This window comes from Mustela erminea, chromosome 19 (genome assembly GCF_009829155.1).
Source record: "Mustela erminea isolate mMusErm1 chromosome 19, mMusErm1.Pri, whole genome shotgun sequence".
NCBI lineage: Eukaryota > Metazoa > Chordata > Mammalia > Carnivora > Mustelidae > Mustela > Mustela erminea.
The window spans coordinates 41,935,320-41,952,831 of NC_045632.1; the positions used below are offsets into that span (position 1 = coordinate 41,935,320).

The following is a 17,512-nucleotide window of genomic DNA, read 5'->3' on the forward strand; positions in this document are numbered from 1 at the left end:
GGTGCAACTGGGCAGCGGTGGCGCCGCGGAGCCAGGTGATGCGGCGCAGGGAGACGCGGCGCGCGGGGGAGCACCAGGCGTTGGCGTTCGCCAGTCCTGGCCGTTGGCTGAGCGGGACCTCTGAGCAGGTCGGTGGGCACCAGGCTCGCTCAGAGGCCAGGCCTGTCGGGGCACAGCAGGAGGGATCGGACAGGCGGTGAGAAGTTAAGAACTCCCACGCAAAGATGGCTGACAAAGGCAAAAAGGGCAAAGCAGCAGACCCTGTGCCCGAAGACGCGCCCCCTCCGGGGGACCCCAAACCCGAAGACAAAGATCAGAAGCCCAAGAAAAAGGAAAAGTCGGTGCAGCCCCAGGATGAGGTGGGCACGAGGAAGGGCTGTCGCCGCTACAAGTGGGAATTCAAGGACAGCAATAAAGAGTTCTGGGTTATGGGGCACGCTGAGGTCAAGCTCCTGAGCTTGGTAAGTTGGTCTGGTACCCCTGGGGTGGGGAGGGAGGTGATGATGGGAAGAGAGACAAGGAGCAGGCTGCAGAGGGGCTCCAGAAGGGCTGTAGAGCCAGTGAGAACCCTCTGCCAGAGCTCAGGTGCGTGTCTCCCAGCAGGGCTGCCTCATAGCTGCAATGGTTATGTTCACCGGCTCCACCGTGCATCCTCTCCTGACACTCATCATCACCATGGAGTTGTCCGTCTTCTGCTTCTTCTTCATTATCTACACCTTCGCCATCAACAGATACATGCCCTTCATCCTGTGGCCCATTTCTGTAAGTGAAAGGAGATGGGAAGAGCCTGAGGCTGGGGAGCATTCACATGTGGGTCTTGGTCCCTGAAAGTAACTGACCAGAGAGACATGTGCCACCTGCCCCATCTGTGTCCAGGGCACGGGCTCAGCACCTGCCATGGGGCCAGGGTAGGGGGCAGCTGAAGTTGGGTAGGAGAGTCAAAGAGCCCAGCTTCGGGGTCGTGGGGGTGGGCCTCCATGCCAGCTCACACTTGAGTGGGGAGATCACTCCAGAAGGTACCCCATCCCCAGAATTCAAAGAAGAAAACCAGTCTTCCAATAAATCAGTAAAATAAAATGAGAATTTTAAAGAAATCCCTTCTAAAGCAGTCTTAGAACTCCAGGGACTATCCCTGTAAAGGATGTTAAGCATAGGAGCATCAAGGTGGCTCAGTCGGTTAAGCATCTGACTCTTCATTTTGGGTGAGGTCATGACTTCAGTGTTGTGAGATCAAGCCCCTGTAGTGCTCAGCACTGGGCATGGAGCTTGCTTAAGATTCTCTCTCTCCTTGTCCCTCTGTCCCTCCTCCATTCACATGTTCTCTCTCTCTCTCAAAAAAAAAAAAAAAAAAAATGACTTAAGCCCAAAGCAGTCATCCATTGGAACAGGAGATGGGTAAGTTACCCAACCACTTGTGGCCTCTGTTTCCTTCCTCTATAACATGAGGGCAGTAATAACCTCTCATGGGATTATGCCTGAGAAATAAATGCAAAGTGCTTGATGCTGTGCCTGAGAACTTAGGGACTTGAAACCCTGGCCATCACATGTATCGCCACAGAGCACACCCACTGAACTCCCATCTCACTGCACATTCATAGCATGCCTCCAGCCCACTAAACTCAGGGTTTTACTTGCCTTACAAATGAACCGATCTCAGAATGGCCAAAGACCCACCCCCAGGTAACTCAGCTAGTAAGTGGCAGAAAAAGGATCGAAACCCAGCTTTGTCAGTAGATTCTGAGCCCCGAACTGCACTTGGTTCTGCTTCCTGATCAAAAGTGCCTCGGGCCCAGGGATTCATTGGTCTCAGCAGTGTAGGTGAGGACCCCCAATATAAGGAGAAAGGAGAGGAGGACCAAATAAGACTCTTGGGAGAGGGATAAGCAGCAGACAAAGTCAAGGAACAGCCAGAGGGCAAGTTCCCAGCCAAAGCACTTGAGAAGATAGTTCCAGCAAAATGAAAAATCAATAACCCCTGAAAATCTTTCTCCCGCACCTACCTAAAACTACTACAAAAAATGTAAACACAACTGCTGTAGCTGAATGACTGAGCCAGTAGGGAAAAAATGGAAACACATGAGTGCCAGAAAGGAAAAACAGGGGTGGCGATGACTCAGGGGTCTCAGTTCTAACTCCCCATTTTGCTTGAGACCAAGGCTTTTCCTCCTCTAATTCCTTCCTCCTGGTTCTGGTGATGTCCCTGGGGCTCCTGACAGAAACAAATGCAAAGTCACAATCAGAGCATAAAAAGGTTCCCACAGGACCGGTGGGGATTGGGGGGAAAGGCTTTTCAAAAACAAACTCACAATCCAAAACTACAAAACACCTGAGTTTTAACATTACCATGTCCAAGAATTGAGAATCAGCAAAAACAACAAAATAGAGGATTAGAACTCTGAGAATACGAGATTAATAGAAGAGCTGTCTGGAAATAGTAAGAAATATACTTAAAAGAATTAAAGACATAAACAGAGCCCTAAGAGCAGAATAAGACATTCCGAGGACAGAATATACTTTTTTTAAAGTATAAAATATAATACCTAGAATTAAAACATATAGTTATGGAAATGAAAATGTCAATAAATGGGTTATAAAACATATCAAACAAAACTGGAGAATTAGCAAACCAAATGATACAGGGAAATTACCCAGAATATGGCACTGAGAGATAAAGAGAAAAAATATGAGAGAAGTTGAGATAGAGAAAATGGAATGAGGAAGTCCATCATAAGTCTAATAGGAATCCCAGAAGAAGAGACTCAAAAGAATGGAGGAGGAGAAATACTCAACATGAAAATGACTGCAAACTCTCCAGATTTATGACTATTTTTTAAAAAGATTTTATTTATTTATTTGACAGAGAGAGATCACAAGGAAGCAGAGAGGCAGGCAGAGAGAGAAGGGGAAGCAGGCTCCCTGCTGAGCAGAAAGCCCAATGTGGGACTCAATTCCAGGACCCTGGGATCATGACCCGAGCCGAAGGCAGAGGTTTTAACCCACTGAGCCACCCAGGTGCCCCATTTAATGACTATTTTTAGTCATTAGTCATTTTAGTCATTGGCAGAGTTGGAAACACCAAAACTCTATCTCTCCACTAAAGCAATGCTGTCAAAAACTGCCAGAATCAACTTTTTCAGAACTCTGGAATCTAACTAAAAAAACTTATGGGGTACCTGGGTGGCTCCGTCGAATAAGTATCCAACTCTTAGTTTCAGCTCAGGTCATGATCTCAGGGTTTGAGATCAAGCGCCACGTCAGGCTCCATCCTGGGCATGGAGTTTGCTTGAGTTTCTCTCTCCCTCCCCCACAACCCCATTCTTTCTCTCTCTCTCTCTCAAATAAATAAATAAACCTTTAAAAGAAACTTACAACACAGGGCATCTGGGTGGCTCAGTTGAGTAAGTGTCTGTCTTTGGCTCGGGCCATGATCCCAGGGTCCTAGGACTAAGCCCTACCTGGGGCTCCCTGCTCAGCAGGGAGTATGCCTCTCCCTCTCCCTCTGCCTCTCCCCCAGCTTGGGCTCTCTCTCTCAAATAAATAAAATAAAAATCTTTAAAAACAACAACAACCAGGGGAATGCTTAATAAAGAAAGAAGCTGTTGAATTTGCTAAGAGTCTTGTGGCATTTTAATTTAACTGTCCCCCAATCTTCACATCCTAGCTTGTCCAGAGCCATGAAGACAACAGCCCACATTCCCGGTCACATTCTTTGAGACCTTGTTCTCAAAAAATCATGGTTGTGTGTTTTTAGCTGTCTGGTGGCTCCTTGAGGGATAGGCCCAGGAACTTGACTTTGTTTCACCTGCCACAGAGCTTTTTCAGGGCTGAAGCAGCCTCCTGGATAGCATTTGTCAAAAAAACATTTAAAGGCATATCTACTAACTATAACCACCTGAGGCATGGGAAACCAGATGAGGCAAGCAATAGACCAGAAATTTGGGAAGGAAGAAGCTAGGGAAGGAGATTCAGTGGGGGAATAAGACCTGTGAAAAGCTACCACATACCTCAGGGACTCCAGAAGGCCACACACATGGCGAGGGCTGGACACACAGTCATAAAAGACCCTAAGCTTTTGCCCCTTACCTACCTTTAGGCTATGCACAAGCAGCAAGTGAAAACAGAATTCTAAACATCCTGGACAGGTGCTGAAGGAGTGCCTCAACACAAAGCCAGCTTGCAAAGACTGGTAGAGTACTTGTGTTTGTTTCAGATATTTAAGGAAATCTCTTTCAAATCACTAACTGACAATTAAGTGAGTGAAACAGGGACTTCAGTGGCAGCATTGGAAGAAAACAGTCTTTAAAAACAACAACAACAACAACAACAATTTAGGGGCGCCTGGGTGGCTCAGTGGGTTAAAGCCTCTGCCTTTGGTTCAGGTCATGATCCCAGGGTCCTGGGATTAAGCCACGCATTGGGCTCTCTGCTCCATGGGGAGCCTGCTTCCTCCTCTCTCTCTCTGCCTGCCTCTCTGCCTACTTGTGATCTCTGTCAAATAAATAAAAAATAAAATCTTAAAAAAAAATTAGAAGAAAGTCATTAAACATACAAATGTCTACACCTCACAACAATAAACAACAATAAATTCTGGGGAGGGGGGTAGAAAACGGTTTACAGAGTAACTACATTATAATATTTAAAACACTCAGCATTATAGAGCATGCAAAGAAATAAGAAAGTATGGCCCATTCATGGGGGAAAAATTAATAAGAGACTGTCTCTGAGAAAGGCCAGATATTAGAATTATTGGACAAAGAGTTTAAATCTGTTATCTTAAAAATGCTTAAAGAACTAAAACCAGGAGAACAATTCATGCAGAAGCAGAAAATATCAGTAATGAGAAATTATAAAAGGAGCCAAAAAGAAATTCTGGAGCCAAAAGTAATATAATTGAAATGAAAAACCTGAATAGATCAGTTTAATGTGAACTTGAGCACGGAGAAGAATAAATCCGTAAACTTGAAGATAAGTCAATTGAGATTATCCAGACTGAGGAACAGAAAGAAAAAGAATGAAGAAAATTAAAGAGACCTATGGGGCACTATCAAGTATACTAACATATGCTGAATCCCAATAGAAGAGAGAGATAATGGAGAAGAAGGAATATTCAATGAAATAGTCAAAAACTTTCCAAATTTGATAAAAGATACAAATCTATACCTCCAGAAAGGACCAAGTAGGATAAGCTCAAAGCGATCCATACTGAGACACATTATAATCAAACTGTCAAAAGACAAAGTCTTGAAAGTCACCAGACAGAAGCAACTAATTTCCTACAGGGGCATCTTTAATACGATTAACAGCCAATTTTTCATCAGAAACTATGAAGCCCAAGGCAGTGGAATGATGGACTTAGGAAAGAAATGGAACAATACAAACAAAACCCTGCCAACCAAGAATCCTATTTTTCACATCTGCTATCTGTTATGAGTTGAATTGTGTCCCCCCAAAATATGTTGAAGTCCCAACACCCAGTACTGTGAAAATAACCTTATTTGGAGATAAGGGCCTCTGCAGATCTAGTTAAGAGAAGGTCATTAGAGTGGGTTCTAACCTAGTATGACTAGTATCTTTATAAAAAGGAGAGATCTGAACACAGAGACAGATGTGCTCAGAGGGAAGGTGATGTGAGAAGACACAGGAAGAAGACAGGAAGGTGAAACAAACCAAGGAATACTTAAAGTTACCAGAAGCTAGAAGAGAGGCCAGAACACATCATTTCCTAGCATTTCAGAGGGAGCATGACCCTGCCAACACCTTGATTTCAGACTTCAGCCTCCAGATCCATGAGACAATAAATTTATGTTGTGCCTTTTTTTAGTTTTTGTTTGTTTGTTTTGTTTTAATTTATGTTGTTCTAAGCTGCCTAGTTGGTGGTACTATGTTAGGGCAACTCCAGGAAATGAATACAATACCCTTCAAAATTGAAATTATCCTTCAAAAATTACCATTCAAGGGACACCTTGGGGGCTCAGTCGGCAAAGCATCTGCCTTCGGCTCAGGTCATGATCACAGGTCCTAGGATCAAGCCCCACATCAGGCTCCCTGCTCAGTGGGAAGTCTGCTGTGTCTCCCTATCCTTCGAACACTCTCCCCTGCTTGTGCTCTCACTTGCACTCTTTGTCCCTCTCAAATGAGTAAATAAAAAATCTTTTTTAAAAAATTACCACTTAAGAGGTACCTGGTGGCTCGGTCAGTTGAACACCCAACTCTTGCTTTCGGCTCAGGCCATGATATCAGGATCCTGAGACTGAGCCCTGCATTGGGCTCCAGGCTCAGTGCAGAGTATGCTTCTGTTTCTCTCTTCCTCTCTCCCTGTCCCTCTGCCCCTACCCCTGCTTGTACATGTGTTCTCCCTCAAATAAATAAATATATATTTTTTTAAATTATCATTCAGGGGGCACCTGGGTGGCTCAGTGGGTTAAGGCCTCTGCCTTTGGCTCAGGTCATGACCCCGGTGTCCTGGGATCGAGCCCCACATCAGGCTTTCTGCTCAGCGGGGAGCCTGCTTTCTCCTCTCTCTCTGCCTGCCTCTCTGCCTACTTGTGATCCCTGCCTGTCAAATAAATAAATAAAATCTTTTTAAAAAATTATCATTCAGAAATGAAGGAGAAATTAAGACACTCCTAGATAAAACAAAAGTTGAGGGAGTTTGTTGCTAGTAGATCTGCCCTATAAGAAATGCTTAAGAGAGGGGTGCCTGGGTGGCTCAGTGGGTTAAGCCGCTGCCTTCGGCTCGGGTCATGATCTCAGGGTCCTGGGATCAAGTCCCGCATCGGGCTTTCTGATAAGCAGGGAGCCTGATTCCTCCTCTCTCTCTCTCTGCCTGCCTCTCTGTCTACTGTGATCTGTGTCTGTCAAATAAACAAATAAAATCTTAAAAAAAAAAAAAAAGAAATGCTTAAGAGAGTCCTTCAATCTCAAATGAGAGGACACAAGACAGTAATTTGAACACATAAAAGAATGAAGAACACCAGTAAAGATAACTACATAGGTAAATATAAAAGCTAGTGTTATTGTATGTTTGGTTTGTAGCTTCTTTTTCTGATAGGCTTTAAAAGATGAATGCATACAAAAATAACTATAAATCTATATTAATAAGACTATATGTAAAGATATAATTTGTAATGACAACAGTAAGTTTTTATATACTATTGAGGCTAAGTTGGTATCAATTCAAGCTACACTATGTAAATGTAAGATATTAACTGTAACCCCAAGATAACCACTAGGAAATTAACTAAATAATGTGTAGAAAATGAAATAAAATTTCAAGAATGAAATTGGTACATTATAAAAAATTAAGCACAAAAGAAGGTAATAATGGAGGAACTGAGGAACAAAAAGATATTATATGTAAAAAACAAACATCAAGGGGCACCTGGTTGGCTCAGTGGGTTAAGACTCTGCCTTCAGCTCAGGTCACAATCTCAGGGTCCTGGGATTGAGCTCTGCATCAGGCTTTCTGCTTGGTGGGGAGCCTGCTTCCTCCTCTCTCTCTGCCTGCCTCTCTGCCTACTTGTGATCTCATTCTCTCTCTCTCTCTCTGTCAAATAAATAAATAAAATATTTAAACAAACATCAAAATGACAGAAATAAGTTCTTATCAGTAATTACTTTAAGTGAACATGGATTAAACTCTCTAATTAAGGCAGAGATTATCAGATTGGATTTTTTGAGTGATCCATTTTAAACTGATATAATATGAACATAAGAGACTCACTTTAGTCCAAAGATACAAATAGGTTGAAAGTGAAAACAGGAAAAGATATTTCATGTAAAAAGTGACCAAAAAAGTGCTGAGGTGGCCATACTATATTAGATTTAATAAAAGACATGAATTCTCAAAGGTGTACCAAGAAAAATAAACAAACACAAAACCACACCTAGGCATGTCATAGAGGCACTGCTGATCACCAGAAACAAAGGGAAACTTCAAACCAAACCAAAAGAAAAGACAACTTACCTTAAAACAAAAGAAGAAACCCCCCCAAAACCCTCAAAATATTAGACTTAACTTCATATATTTCAACAGCAGTGACACTGGCCAGAAAACACTGGAATAATTTCTTTAAAGGGATGAGGTGGCAAGAATAAAATAACGATATTTTTAAACAACAAATCAAACAATTTCTTGTCCCTGACCTTCACTGAAAGAACTACTGAAAGATGTACCTCAGGAAGAAGGAAATTAAACCAAAAAGAGATGTAATGTGAAAAAGGAACACTAAGCAAAGAGCCTAGTGAGCTTGTGGATTGAACTAAATAAACATTAAGACAGAATTGGGGTTTTAAAAAAAGTTATTAACAGTTTCAGGAGGTGGGGAGAGAACACTAAAGGTAGAAATGAAGCAGCAGCAACCCAGTAACAGGTTAGGACCACAGCAGTGGTGTATGACAGGAATGAAAAGTCGTTGATTTAGAAGGACATTTGGTAATGATGTTAACACTAACATATTAAAACATAATTCTGTATTCTGCTAAAGAATATATTAATAAATTTTTTTTAAAAAAGAATAGAATTCCCAGGCATATAACATCAAACCTAATGAGGAGAAAGAGTGAAAAGAGAATAGAGTTAAGTCAATAGAAGGGAAAAGGAGAAAAAGAATGTGGTGTATGTTAAATAGAAAAAGTAAAATGGTAGAAATACCATTTATATGGTGGTATATACCAAGTATATCAGAAATTGTAGCAAATATAAGTGGACAATATTCTTCACTTAAAAGACAGAGGACTCTAAGAATTGATTTTTTTTAATCTAGCTATAAGAGATGGAAAAAATAATAAAAGGAAAATACTAACTAAATGAAAGCTGGCATAGTTTTAATACCAGATTAAGCCAATTTTATACTTTTTTTAAATTTATAAAAATTACCATTTGTAGTAATTCTGAACTTGTATGCACCTAACAAGATAGCCCCCAAATATAAAATATATGTATATAAATGAAGTTATTTATAAGGAAGAATTGGCAAACAGCAACTATAGTGGTAGATTTTAACATGCCTCTGTCAGCAACTGATAGCTTGGTCCATGGCATACATAGAACATGTGGAACACAATACCCGACAGAAGAGGCTATAAATTCTTTTTAAGTACACTTGGAAGAATCATAAAAATTATCCTCGGGATTCCTAGGTGCCTCAGTTGGTCCAACTCTTGATTTTTGCTCAGGTTGTGATCGCAGGCTCCTGCGATCAAGCCTCATGTTGGCTCCGTACTCAGTGGGGAATCTGTAACAGATATTCCCCCTCTCCCCGGCCCCTCATGCTCTCTTTCCCTCTCTCTCTCTCTCTCAAATAAGTAAATAAATCTTTTTTAAAAAATTACCCTGAGGGCATCTGGGTGGCTAAGTTGTTGGGTATCTGCCTTCAGCTCAGGTCATGATCTCGGGTTCCTGGGATGGAGCCCTGCACTGGGCTCTCTGCTCAGCGGGGAGTCTGCTTCTCCCTCTTCCTGTGTGCCCTCTCTCTCTCAAATAAATAAAATCTTTAAAATTTATCCTCAATAAGACCACAGCGTAAATGTAGGTAAATTGATATCATACAGACCATATTCTCTAATTTCAGTGTAATATAATTAGAAATCAGTCTGTAAAATTTAACTCAATCCCTGACTGCCAGGAAATCTAGTGTGTTCCCCAAACATAAGAAGATTGAGTATTTATGTACTATTCACAGATACTATCCGTAGAATGTCCCTAAACTATTCAAATTCAAATCTATATAAGTAGAAAAGAAAACTGAAAATAGTTGTAAGAAGGTACCAAAACAAAATAAAACACTGGAATTAAGAAGAAGGCAATGCCAAAGATAAGAGCTAAAATTAATGAAATAGGATACAAAGATCCACAGTACGGACCAACAAAACAAAATATCTAGTTCTTTGAAAAAGTCATAAAATTGGGGTGTCTGGGTGGCTCAGTCATTAAGCATCTGCCTTCAGCTCAGGTCATGATCCCAGGTTCCCAGAAACGGGTACATCAGGATCCCTGCTCCAGGGGAAGTCTGCTTCTCCTTCTCCCTCTGCCCCTCCCCACTGCTTGTGCTCAAGCTCTCTCCCTCTCAAATAAATAAAATCTTTAAAACAAAAAGATCAGGGTGCCTGGGTGGCTCAGTGGATTAAAGCCTCTGCCTTCAGCTCAGGTCATGATCCCAGCGTCCTGGGATCCAGCCCCACATCAGACTCTCTGCTCAGCAGGGAGCCTGCTTCCCTTCCTCTCTCTCTGCCTGCCTCTCCAGCTACTTGTGATCTCTCTCTGTCAAATAAATAAATAAAATCTTTTAAAAAAAAAAAAGATCAAAAAGAAATTTTTAATGATTATAGGGAAAATGTGGACTTTTATGCCAATAAATTGGAAAGTTTAGATAATTGTTAATTTCCTAGAAAAAATATAACATAAAATTGACTCAAAAAGAAATAGAAAAACAAGTTATAAAAAATTCAACCATGTTTTTATTTGGCACTTGTTTCACTTTTTACACTTAAATCTTTTGGTGAATTTGGAGTTATTTTGGGAGCCTGGGTGGCTCAGTTGGTTAAGCAACTGCCTTCAACTCAGGTCATGATCTTGGGGTGCTGGGATCAAGCCCCACATCAGGATCCCTACTCATCAGGGAGTCTGCTTTTGACCCTCCCCCCCCCCCCCCCCCCGCTCATTCTCTCTCTCTCAAATAAATAAAATCTTTTTTAAAAACTAATTTGGAGTCATTTTGGTATATAGTGTGAATAATGACTTCAGTTTTATATCTTTTTTTTTCCTTTAAGAGAGACAGGGTGTGCACATGAGCACCGGGTAGGTGTTTGGGGGGGGGGCAAAAGGAGAGAGAGAGAGAATGATAAGCAGGCTCCACACTCAGTGCAGAGCCTGATGTGGGGCTCAATCTCACAAGCCCAAGATCATGACCTGAGCTGAAATCAAGTCAGATTAACCAACTGAGCCACCGAGGTGCCCTTCTAGCTTTATATCCTGAGGATTATCCAGTTGTTCTACCCTATCACTCAATTTATTCATTTATTAAATAGTATATCTTTTCACCACTGACTTTAAGATTTTTTTTTTTAAAGATTTTTATTTATTCGACAGAGAGAGATCACAAGTAGGCAGAGAGGCAGGCAGAGAGAGAGAGAGGAGGAAGCAGGCTCCCAGCTGAGCACAGAGCCCGATGCGGGACTCGATCCCAGGACCCTGAGATCATGACCTGAGCCGAAGGCAGCGGCCCAACCCACTGAGCCACCCAGGCGCCCCTAAGATTTTATTTATTTGAGAGAGAGAGAGAGAGCATGTGTGAGAGAATGAGAGAGAACATAAGTGTGGGGAGGGGAAAAAGGAAGGGGGTAGACGGAGACTTCCCAATGAGCAAGGAGCCTGACACAGTTCCCTGGGGGACCCTGGGGTCATGACCTGAGCCAGAGATAGATGCTTAACTGACTGAGCCACCCAGGTGACCCTTCCCACTGATTTTAACTGGCATTTTTGTTAAATGTTAAAATCCCAAATGCAGGGTTTATTTCTAGATTTTACATTTGGTTTCATTGATCTGTCCCTTTTTTCTTCTTTTTTAAAGGCTTGATAATATGTTGTATTATCTAGTAGGCTTTTGACCTTAGAAGCAGACCTATAAGGAAAGTAAAGTATGCTTGGCTTATCTGAATGTGGGTATACAAATCCTCAATAAAATATAAACAAACTGAAAAAAAATACAAGCAAACTGAATCAAGCGATGTATAAGCAAGCAATACATCATGATCAGGGTATGGGTCAGGAATGCAAAGATGGTTTAGTCTGCAAAATCCTATTAATTTAAAATGCTTGTATCTAAAGAAGAAAACCATGTCATCTCACAAGCTTCAGGAAAGCTAGTAATATTAAATACTAATTTTTAGAAAACTCTCAGCAAACTACTTTAAAAGAGAACCTCCTTATCTTAATAATAAATACCTACCCAAACAGACAATAACCAGTGCATTTCATGGTCAAACTTTAGAAGCATTTCCTTAGCCATGCCTACAGTCCCCCTTCCTGTACATTACTGTGCTGAAGATCTTAACAAGAAAAACAAAAAGTGTATGAATAGAGAAGGGGTAAAAAACTAGCATCATTCACAGATAATATGATTCTCTACATAGAAAATCTAAGAGTATCTACAGTGAAATTTTTAGAACTGCTTGAGTGCCGCAGGGCAACCAGAGACAAATACAGTATCATTTCTGAATATGAGCAATAAACAAGGAGAAAATCTGACTTTTCACAGTAACCATTTAAAACAGCAACAGAAACTAGAAGAATCTTATAATTAACCCATTCAAAGATATGTAAGACTTTACACAGAGATCATAACTTATTGATAGAAAAGAAAACTCTACATAGAATGGAAAAATATACCACATTCACAGATCTGAAGAACCGCTATCATAAACATGATACCCTTTTAATTCCACAGTAATCTATAAAGTAAATGAAATTCTAACCGGACAGAGGTTGTTCCTGGAACTTTACAAGGTAATTCTAAAATTCTTACAAGGATGGACTCACCCAACAAGACACCGGAATTACGATAAAGCTTTGGTATTAGCTCAAGGATTAACAAAAAGACTAATGGAATTGTTGCGGACTGAATGAGTATCCCCCAAATTCACAGGCTGAAATCCTAACATCTAGAGTGACTAAGCTTGCAGATGGGGCTTCTAGAATAGTACTTAAGATGAAATGAAATCCTAAGAGTGGGACCCTGATCCAACAGGATGAGTGTCCCTATGAGAAAAGACAACAGCGGGATCTGTTCCTTCTCCTCTCCCTCACCCCTCTCCCCTTGCCTCTCCCCCACCCTACTGTGCACACATGGAAAGGCCATGTGGGGACACAGCAAGAAGGCAGCCATCTGCAAACCAGAAAGAGCCCCTCACCAGAAACTGAATATGTTGACACCTCGATTGTGGATTTCCAGCCTCCAGAACTGTGAGAAAATAAATGTCTGTTGTCTACGCCACCCAATCTGTGGTATCTTGCTAAGGTCGCCTGAGAAAATGAACAAAGGAATAAAAAGAGAACTCAGAGACAGACTTACATACATATGGCAATTCGGTATATGAAAGAGGTAGCGTTATAAAAGCATTGAACAGAATATTTAATAAATGTTCCTGGGAATGTGTGTGTGAGCAAGAGAGAGGGACAAACTATACATCGCATTAAAATGAAAACCTTACAACAGAAGACATCGTAAACAACATTTTTAAAACCGAAAGAAAAATGAGATTGGGGCGCCTGGGTGGCTCAGTGGTTAGCCGCTGCCTTCGGCTCAGGTCATGATCCCAGGGTCCTGGGATTGAGTCCTGCATCGGGCTCTTTGCTCTGTGGGGAGCCTGCTTCCTCCTCTCTCTCTCTGCCTGCCTCTCTGCCTACTTGTGATCTCTGTCAAATAAATAAGTAAATAAATCTTTAAAAAAATAAAAAAGAAAAGAAAAGAAGAATGAGATCAGGGATATGATGAGACCTTTTATGTCTTCTTCTTGTCTGACTGTTCTACTTCAGTTTCCTACACACTGCTGAACAGTAGTGAGAGTGGGCACCCTTGTTTTGTGCCTGATCTTAGAGGAAAAGCTTTCAACCTTTCGACATTGAATATGAGGTTAGCTGTGGGTTTGTCATGTATGGTATTTATTATGTTGAGGCATGTTCCTTCTATGCCTGATTTGCAAAGAGTTTCTTTCATGGATAGCTGTTGAATTTTGTCAAATGCTTTTTCGTTGTCTATTAAGATGATGATGTGATTCTTTCTCTCATTCTACTAACATGACCTACCACATGGATCGAGTTGCATAACTTTAAAACCTCCTTACATCCCAAGGACAAATCTTACTTGATCATGGTAGAGGATCCCTTTAATGTGCTGCTGAATTTGGTTTGCTGGTATTTCATTGAGACTTTTTGCATTTCTATCCATCAGGGATTGGTCTGAAATTTTCTTTTCCAGTAGTGTCCTTTTCTGGTTTTGGTATCAGGAAAATGATGGCTTCATAAAATGATTTTTGGGAGTGATTCTCTCCTCTTTGACTTTTTGGAAGAGCTTGAAGACTCGTGTTAATTCCCCTTTAGATGTTTGGTAAAATTCACCAGGAAAGCCATCTGGTCCTAGGCTTTTCTTCACTGGGAGATTTTTGATTACTGGTTCATACCAGGAGGAAATAAGCAAAGAAGACACAGACAAGGGTGTTCACTGCAGCCGAGTTTGTAATAATAATTTCCTAAAGGTAGAAAACAACCTAATGTCTCTAGTTTGGTTTCTTCATAGAATACATCAGTTAAAATTCGTGAATTCAACATGTACTTCTCAAAATTGATAAATCTCACAAACTTTGTTCAGTTTAAAAAGCCAGTGCTGTGGGGCACCTGGGTGGCTAAAGTCGGTTAAGTGTCTGCCTTTGGCTCAGGTCATGATGAGAGCATCCTGGGATGCCAACGGGAGTTGGGCTCCTTGCTCAGCAGGGAGTCTGCTTCTCCCTCCCCCTGCTCTTGCGTCCCCTTTTCTCTCCCTCATAAATAAATAAATAAAATCTCAAACACACACACACACACACACACACACACACACAACCAATGCTGGGGCCCTGGGGGCGGGGCTCAGCCAACTGAGGAATTGACTCAATTTCAGCTCAGGTCATGATCTCAGGGTTGTGAGATCGAGTCTCATATCAGGCTCCGTGCTCAGCATGGAGTCCGCTTGAGATTTTCTCCTCCTCCAACACCCCACCCCCGCCAACCCTGCACAAGCACTTGCCCTCTCCAAATAAATAAATAAATATATAAAATATTTTTTTAAAAAAAAAGACAATGCTAGAAGATATATTTTATTTAAATTTAAATTTCTGAAACACACAAAATAGCATATACTGCCTGTGAATATATAATATGGAATACATTCCTGGGAAACATATCCATTAGCTCCAGCACGTGTAGTTGCCTGTGAGCGAGGGGTGTCGAAGGGCTAGAATGGTGACACTGTGGCTCTGAGAAGTTTTACTTCTGGCTTTTTTTTTTTTTTAAGCAATCTAAGTAAATATTGCAAGATAGTAACATCTGTTTAATCTCAGTAGTTCATGGTTGCTGGAGGTTGGAATGGGGACTGGGAGGTTTGAAATGTATTAAAATTCAAAAACCTGAAAAAGAAAAGAACAGGCCCTCGACAAGTAGCCAGGGAAGGACAATGAACAGAAAACGGCATCACAGGAACCAAGGGGAAGGGAGGGCAGGCCTCGTCCAGGGCTGCCGTGTTGGCTGCTGCCCAGAGGATTAAGAGGGTGCACAAACTCTGGGCCACCATCACCCCACGAGCGGTGGGGAGGGCAAGCTGTGTTGAGATGGCCATGCTTTGGCCAACTCTAAGCTTGGCTATGTCAGGGAGTGGCTGCGCATGGTGCCTGCTGGGAAAGCAGCCTTTTGCCCAGTCTACAAACATCTGGACTTTTTCAGGAAGGTAAGGGAGACAAGTATGGGGCAAGCTTAAGGGTGAGGCCAGAAGGGAAGGAGGGCTGATGGTGGAGGAGGCAGTGTGGCCTTGCAAAGGGGAGACTGTCTAGGAAGTAAGATAGGGAGGGGGTGTGGGGGCAGGGGTGGAGAAGGCAGCTGCCAGCTCCCAGCTCCCAGCTCCCAGCTGGGGAGGCCAGAATCCAACGGAGTCTCCTGCCAGCGACACAGCCCACCCTGGATCCAGAGAGGGGAGCTGGCCCCCAGAACAGAAAGATGATGAGGGGTTGTATCACAATTAAGTTGAACAGTTGTGCATTTACTTAAATCAATATTGAGGGGAGGGGAGAAAGAGCCACTAAATGTGTGATTTCAGAGGAGATGGCAGCAGAGGGGTCCATGAAGGCAATTAGGCGCCCTGGGCCTCAACACACAGGGCCCAGCCCTGGGAGCACAGCACATCCACCAGCTGATGCATACTCATATTCCTACATAGGTTTTTTTAAAATGAGGCCAAAGTTTGGAAACCATCCCCTCCGGGGGAAGCGATGCCAGGCTGGGTGTTGAAGGGGGTTTGGCTCTAGTTGAGGTTGGCTCTCCTACCTCCCACGCTTTCAGGACCTTCTCAATGACCTGTTCGCCTGCATCTTCCTTGTGGGGGCCATTGTCATCGGGGTGAAAAGCCGGACGAGCATGCCAACGCCCTACTTAATTGCTGTGGTGAGTCTTCCGTGTTGGGCACTTCATTTGCTCAGAAATCACCTCTTCTGGAGAATGGGTGTTCTCTCCTGACTTAAGGACTTGTTTTCTTTTAAAAAATCTTGGGACCCAGGCAAAGTTTAGAAATAAAGCTGGTCAGTGTTTCCAGTGAAGAAGATGTGGTCCAGAAAGTCAAGGGAGCTAAGGGCTTCCTCCTCCTACTTGCCCTGATCCCTAAGGCAATGGGCCACATCCAGGCTGGGCTTTAAGAGAAGGGAAGAGAGATGCATTTTTGGAGGGGGGGTAGGGGGGATGGGGAGGCTGAGATTGGGGGAGGGGCAAAATCAGAGTATCTCTGATCTGGAAGTTGGGGGGGACCAAGGGATGTCTTAACCAGCACCTGCTGATGAATTAAAACAAGGAAAGACTATGCCAGCTTTGGAACGAAAAGTAAAAGTTCATTCTTTTGTTTTCCAGATCCTCATCGGTGTGGCTGGACTTTTCGCTTTAATTGACATATGTCTTCAAAGAAAACATTTCAAAGGCAAGAAAGTCAAAAGGAATGTGCTGATTCCCCCTCCACCAAGGGAAAAGCCAAAGGAACCAGAAAAGCCACCGGAAAAGGCAGGAGAAAAGCCCCCGGAAAAGGCACCAGAAAAGGCCAAGGATAAAGGAAAGGGAGGCAAGAAATGATGGCAAAGAGACCCCCATTGTCAAAGCGATAGCGTGTTTTACCACAAAACATATGTCCACTGTCTATCTTGTCTTCTCTCCAGAATGGTTTTCCTTTCCATCCTAATAATCACCTTTGCTTGGAAAAGAAATTCCTCTTTAAATGGATTTCAAAGCTTAAAGTTGATGTAAACATTATTTTGTTCAACAAAAGTTTTAGTGCAGAGGTCAAGGCCAGGCCTTGGGCTCTTGGGGTACCTGCAGGGCACATGAGCTTTGGGGGACCACCAGTGTGGGTGATACCGGCTGTCAACTGATCAGCCTGAAGGGCCAGAGGAAAACAAGAGACTACAAAAGAAAATGAACATTTTGTTCATATGGCTATTTTTATCCCCCACGCTTTTTTTTTTTAAAGCATCCGGGTAGTTCCTATGAGAAAAATCAGTTGTTGGCGTGCCTTCCTCTTACTTTGTAGTTCAGCATTGGTCCTCCTGTGAGGTGCACTCAGGAGGAGGGTGAAGAGCTGGTCTCGTCCCCTCAGGGCTCAGGGCCTTCAAGAGCCACAGTCAGGCTGGCACACGGGCCAGGCAGGATGGGCACAGGAAGAACTGAGGGGACTCCAAGCAGCCCTCTAGGATCTACAGTGTCTCCCTCAGTGAGGACCAGGGCATAAGT

The 17,512-nt window shown here is 42.6% G+C and overlaps 1 protein-coding gene across 1 annotated transcript; it reads left to right on the forward strand.

Annotated features, from left to right (window-relative positions):
- The first annotated feature begins 38 nt into the window (after positions 1-38).
- On the forward strand, positions 39-17,243 carry CMTM2 (CKLF like MARVEL transmembrane domain containing 2). Its single transcript, XM_032326327.1, has 4 exons — positions 39-461; positions 604-762; positions 16,085-16,186; positions 16,643-17,243. Exons 1-4 carry the CDS (start codon positions 225-227, stop codon positions 16,856-16,858), a joined length of 714 nt encoding a protein of 237 aa, XP_032182218.1. The 5' UTR covers positions 39-224; the 3' UTR covers positions 16,859-17,243.
- The last annotated feature ends 269 nt before the right edge of the window (positions 17,244-17,512 follow it).

Bases quoted from the DNA above. Each gene is read 5' to 3' on its own strand.
- CMTM2 (XM_032326327.1), top strand. From the start codon at position 225: ATGGCTGACAAAGGCAAAAAGGGCAAAGCAGCAGACCCTGTGCCCGAA. The intron at 763-16,084 runs GTAAGTGAAAGG...CCACGCTTTCAG, and splicing joins TCATCCTGTGGCCCATTTCT to GACCTTCTCAATGACCTGTT. The intron at 16,187-16,642 runs GTGAGTCTTCCG...TTTGTTTTCCAG, and splicing joins CGCCCTACTTAATTGCTGTG to ATCCTCATCGGTGTGGCTGG.